Source organism: Cydia splendana, unplaced genomic scaffold, assembly GCF_910591565.1.
Source record: "Cydia splendana unplaced genomic scaffold, ilCydSple1.2 scaffold_122_ctg1, whole genome shotgun sequence".
Lineage (NCBI taxonomy): Eukaryota > Metazoa > Arthropoda > Insecta > Lepidoptera > Tortricidae > Cydia > Cydia splendana.
The window spans coordinates 153464-159573 of NW_026946846.1; the positions used below are offsets into that span (position 1 = coordinate 153464).

Genomic DNA, 6110 nt, shown 5'->3' on the forward strand with positions numbered 1-6110 from the left:
ACCTGCGGTTGTCAATTACCTGTGTTAAAGTGACATCTATGTTGGTTATTATTAAACTGAATCTCGCCATCTTGTTTTACATGGATAGTGTAAAGATCACGCACACAAACAAGCGCTCAACTAAAATCTTCGCATTTTTCAAATGGTTTTTCAATTAAAAATATTGAATAATTGGTCATTATTTTTAACTTGGCGACGACAGACGATTATGTACTACCTAAACATCAAGGTTGTAAGTGCTGTAAATCTACCTATTAAGAGAAAATTGACCAATAAAATTGTATGAAATTCGCATAAGGAGAACCACCTTAAACTACAAGCAATTTATATACAGCACATCTTTTTTTGTAAAGTTTTCTTCTTTTTTTAATGTTTTTTTGTTTTTAAAGGTAATGTTTTTTTTAAGCGACATATACACAGCAATTTAATAAATGAAATAATGTCTTATGTTAGACTTGTTATATACACTAATAGCTAAATAAATTATACTACATATCATGCAATAGTTCATTAATATTTACTATACAAATGGTTTTGGAGTCGGTGTCTTTTTTCTAATAACTATTTAGAACTATTTATCACTATTTACAAATTTCCTTATTTTATTCGGCACTAAGTTAAGTTCATTAAATTAAGTAATTATTTACAAAGCATGCAATATTAACATTATACACAAATTTGTTTGTTGTTTTTTTTTATTCCTCTCTTTACGCACAATACTATAATCTTACCCGAATCTTACCCTACTATACACGCCTATATACACTTAATGCTTAACGCCTATTTACACATTCTGGCAAACTGACTTTTCATTCCTTTCCTTTTTTTTTTCACACTTTAAACTGAGTTACTTTAAAAAAAAAAAGTAATTACTGGACTGTTTACTTTTAACTTAATTATGCAATTTATTATTGAATTTACTTTATATTGAAAAAAAAAAGAAAAATTGATATCTAAGACTCTTTAGTACATAGATTGTATACTATCATGGAATATAAAAGAAATACATATATTTATATTGTCAAATCCAGTTAAATATCATACTTGAATGGTTTCTCAGTGATGCGCCCTCTGTTGGTTACATACTGTCTTCGTCCTCCTGAATGACTGGTTCCATCACACTCCAGGGTATCTGTCACGTCCGTGGTCTGATGATCCTCCGGTATCTGGTCACTATGGGAGTTTACATCATCGCTGTCATCATCCTTGTACTGGTCACTATGTGACGTTTAGCGTCGCATGAAGTAGGTAGATTGCAAAATGAGACGGAAGAAAACTAACTTGAATAAATTTTACGAAATATAATTGTAAAAAAGTAAAAACTAAAGGAAAGACAAGGTTGTGGATCTTTTCTGAGCTGGCAATAACAAGTAGCGAAACGAGTCCTTGATAGGGGTCACTTCCCTGCACTACGTCGCAGAACGTCGCACTTGGAGGTGGCCGTCTTCAAAACAAGGTTCCGGATCCAGCACGGGAACCTTCCGGAACGTAGCGGAGCATGCGCATTCAGGTTGGTAGATTCCGACTCCAACCCCAGACTTGGTCCCCTATTTGGGGAAATACTGGAACTTAATTTAATTAACACATTTAATATTAGAATAAATTTTACACCATACAAAAAATTTGTCACATCATGACTTGAAAATTGTATCTGAGTATTTAGTCGATTTGACCTCTCGCTGTTAAAGCCGTGGTAGGAATGTCGCGGACGCGTATGTGTCTCATTAGCTGGCCGGATCACATCGCTTATCGCGAGCGGGTGACGTAGTCCTTTGTATTCGCATCTAGTTTCATCTAATAGCAAATGCAGTCGTCAATTCTGTTTGTTCGTAGGTTTATTTTATGTTATTTATTAGTTTTTAAGGTTTTTGTATATTTTTTTAGATAATATGTATGAAATGTGTATTATAGTAATTTATAGCTATATTTAGGTTTTAGTTTATTTCTTATTTTATAGAATTTTAATTAGAAAATAACGGTAAACCGTTACATACCCCTCTTTTTAGGTTAGGGTTTTTACTAGGAAAACCCGCTGTTTCTGTTGTCTACTTAATAGATACACTAGTCATCATTCAGGCTTCAATCTCAACATATACCTCCTCTTCATACATACATCACACAGCCAAATAAGCAATAAACATTTCTATATATGTTTTTGTGTCCTAGCAGACTGAGTATTATACTTACGATTGTATAAATACTCTCATGTATTTATTAATGGTTCTTAAATAAGTTTATTCACTAACCTCACTGGTCTAGATGATGATACTGGCTATTCTGTATATTTTAGGCCTCTTTAGAAGACCTGATAGCCTATTGATAGGCATGGAATTCACAAACCGGTAGGGGGTTATAAAGTAGAAATAATCTAATCTAACATCTAGAATTCTAGAGTATTTAGAGAATGTGCCAGCGCTTATAAGTCAGTTTCATGAGGCTAATGAATAAATTTAGACAGTTAATGTAGAAATCGTATATAGGGGACTATTTAATCCTATTAAACTTTGTAGTTGGTGATCTTAAAATCTTTAACGTGCCAGTGACCTATATTCTTCCCTTGCATGTCTTCTAGTTCGTATACTAAATTAGACTTTTTAGCAACGATTTTACATGGCACATACTTCGGTGCAAGTTTCTTCGCAAACATGTTGTTTTTGTCGCTAAGGTAGAACGTTTTTTTCCAAATAGTATCTGTGACGTCCAGGCTCCGTTGTGTACTGGGTGATCAAATGAAACAACTGTTATCACTCGTGCACTCCGCCAGCCACCCGCACGCCATGACACTTCTCCACGGAGTGAATGTTGGAAATATATTATCTATGCCGTACATAATCTGTGAATATGTTATCTGTGGTCCGTCTCTCTTTGTCTATGGCTCCCAGATCAAGCAGCCGTGTAAGATTGTGTCGTCCCCTTTTATACATTTATATTTTATTAACAATTTACTACTTTTACAAGAAACACTTTTAACCCATATTTGTAAATTGATATAGTACGTTATTAATATGTGATTAATATACGCACTCATACATATGCCATTGCGTTATTCATTTACCGTGATCTCGGTTGTAGTCCATCGCCTGGTTCCCTGTGCTCTCGCTCCTTAATTTCTAACAGGTTCAGGGCCTAGACACAAAAGCTTAAGAAAAGCTATAAAGGCGTTGTGATAATTACCAGATTACCCGAGTTACGGTCGGCAATGGCGCAACCAGGGACGACTGCAAGCACGTGAGACATAACCTCCATATCCAGCTTAGTGAAATTGAAAGGCTTGGAAAAATGGATTAATTGGTAATTTGCTGTGAAAATGGTGCTTACCCTCGACGGTTTATGGGGCTGCGTCGGTGGCACAGACACGGATACGACAAAGGACGGACTGTTAATTTGTCTGTCATGTGAACCACACCTCTACGTAATCGACGATAAAGAAACTGCTGAGATTCTACTGGAGGAGTTCACTGTACTAGTGTTTAGCCTTGAGACGGCTAACCTCACCAGCACCTTGACCAGTGAAGTGGACAAAACCAGATTACTTCAAGAAGATCACAGACGAAGCCAATGTAATTGTAATACAACAGACAACTTAGCCTTTATGGCTACCAGGAAGAAGAAAACCAACAATAACATATGTACTTGCTGTCAGAAGATGGGCCGCTGCTTTAAGAAGAAGCGAGAAGATATAAAGAAAACTGGACAGAAGCACACTATGTCTGCTCCCGCTTACTCAGCAACACATTCCAAGGAATATGTGCGCGACAGCGGGACTTCGGCTCACAAGTCTGGTGACTTGTCTCTACTTCATGATGCCAAAAGCAAGCAATGTGTGATCAAAGTAGCCAATGGACAGCAACTAAATAGTGTAGTTATTGGTAAGACTTTTATCTCTCCTGAATTGACTCTAAATGTGCTATATGTGCCTAATTTAGGGAAAAATGTAATGTCTGTTAGTGAAATTAATAAATCCGGTTATGTTGTAGTGTTCTCAAACAATTATTGCAATTCTTATAGTACAATATGTCAAATCACAGGCAATCAGTCATTAATTGTTAGCAAAATTATTAACAATGAACTCTTCAAGTCTAATGTAGATGTGCAAACTCGACCTGACCCCCTATTAGGTAACTCTATGTCCCTGTATAGACAAGGATCCACGAGTGCCAATGCTGCTGCTGCTGTGCCTTTTACTTGGCACAAGCATTTAGGTGTGAACCATGGTATGTCTGTACTAGGTGGAGGGCATGAGTGTTGTGTCGTATTTCAGGTTGAAGACGGCGTGATGGCTCGGTGCATTGCCTGCCTTACTTGGAAGATGTGTGAAACATCATTTCCACAGTCAAGTGCAGTGCGTGCTGCCAACCTTCTGCACCTGGTGCTTTATGACTGTGCCGGACTGGTTCTAATACCCAGCTGGGGCGGAGCTCAGTATTTGCTGACATTTACCAATGACAAATCAAGATGTATCTTCAGCTGCCTTCTGAAGAAAAAGCCTGAGGTGAGTTCTAATTTTGTTAATTTTAAAACATTAGTTGAAAGCCAAACTAGATTGCATATTAAAGTTTTGTGTATTGACCAGGGTACTATATGTTGCATTAAAAATTTGTCCAATTACCTTAAAAAAGAAAGCATCATTCACCAAACAATTTTTTCTCATTCTCAAATTGGTACTAGTGAGAGATTTTGTCATATGTTTTTTGCTCGAGCCATGTTACATGAATCTCAGTTGCCTGACTGCTATTGGGGCGTGGCTAATATGACAGCCACTTATTTATCGCCTACCAGTGCATTGTCAAGCAGAATTCATGATTGTGTATGCACCGGATCTGATAGGTTAGATCTTCGTCGTCTACACATTTTTGGCTGTGTAGCATTCTCTCATGTGCCTAATCAGAAGAGATGTAAGCTGGATGATAAGGCAAAACAGCATATTTTTGAAGGATTTGGTGAAATGTGCAAAGAGTATTGTCGCTTAATAGACTCAGTTAATCCTAAAAGGGTTATTTATTCTGTGAGCGTTGTTTTACTTGAGGACAAATTTGTAGATAATAATCTTACACGTGCAAATGCTGACGTTAAAGGAGCTAATTTTATTATTTTTGATAATCTTATTTATAATTTGAATGTTAATGATCATTTTAAAAATAATAATAGACAAATTGTGATTAATTCTTGCTGCAATAATGTTTTAAATACTAACTGTGATATTAGTCATAATATTCCAAAAAGCTATGATGATTATTTGAATTATAATATATCTAATCAGGACTCTAATGGTTTCAGAGGAGGAGGCGAGCTCAACAGTGCAGTCCCTCTGTCTGGCCTGTATCGCACATCTGAAGATACCATCGAAGATAGCGGCGAAGATGTGGTGCTGTGTAGCCCCATCACCTTTCTACCGCAACCCTCTGCATCTTCAGAATATATGAGCCGATGTTGGCGGAAGCGTTTGTTGTTCCGACCAAATCTCGCCCAGTGTGGAGTACCTGAGGTATTTTCCCTAAAAGGTTTGATAATTTCTCACATGTCATCTCTTGGCTGCAGCAAGTTTATCAGTTTCATCACAGGAGCCGTTTACTTTCTCCGGCCGTGTATTCACATGAAAAACATAAGTGGGTACGGTGCCATGGACGGTATTAGCTCAGAGTGGTTATAATCTATGTGTAGGAGTTAGTTGACTGCCTACAGAGTTTGTTGACCATCTGTAGAATGTTACTTTTGGTGGAAACATTTTTTTAAATGTTTTTACAGCCACTTGGCATTATGTAAGTCTAATCACTTGTGGTTGTCACTTATCAGGTTATAGTCAAAAAGAGGAAATTGATTATTTTGATACCCATTTGCCTGTGGTTTAGACATTCAACATCAAATTTGGATTACTATTGCAAATCAGTTGGTTCTGAGTATGAATCTTATTGACGTTACCACGTTTTTTTTTATGGTGAGTTAATTAAAGAATTGGTGCAGCCAACCGGTTTCCAATATTAGTAATAACAGATATTTACTGAAAAATAAAATGTATTTGTAGCTAGCCACAAAAACAACTAGCTTGAGCCCAATGTTAAATATTAAAATTTCCACACATTGCTCTCAAAAATAGATACCTAATGTACATA

General features: G+C 36.6%; 1 protein-coding gene across 1 annotated transcript; it reads left to right on the plus strand.

Annotated features, from left to right (window-relative positions):
• Positions 1 to 2994: 2994 nt before the first annotated feature.
• On the plus strand, positions 2995 to 5680 carry LOC134805491 (uncharacterized). The gene is made up of 3 exons (XM_063778786.1): positions 2995 to 3869; positions 4262 to 4492; positions 5278 to 5680. Exons 1-2 carry the CDS (start codon positions 3308 to 3310, stop codon positions 4264 to 4266), a joined length of 567 nt encoding a protein of 188 aa, XP_063634856.1. The 5' UTR covers positions 2995 to 3307; the 3' UTR covers positions 4267 to 4492; positions 5278 to 5680.
• Positions 5681 to 6110: the final 430 nt, after the last annotated feature.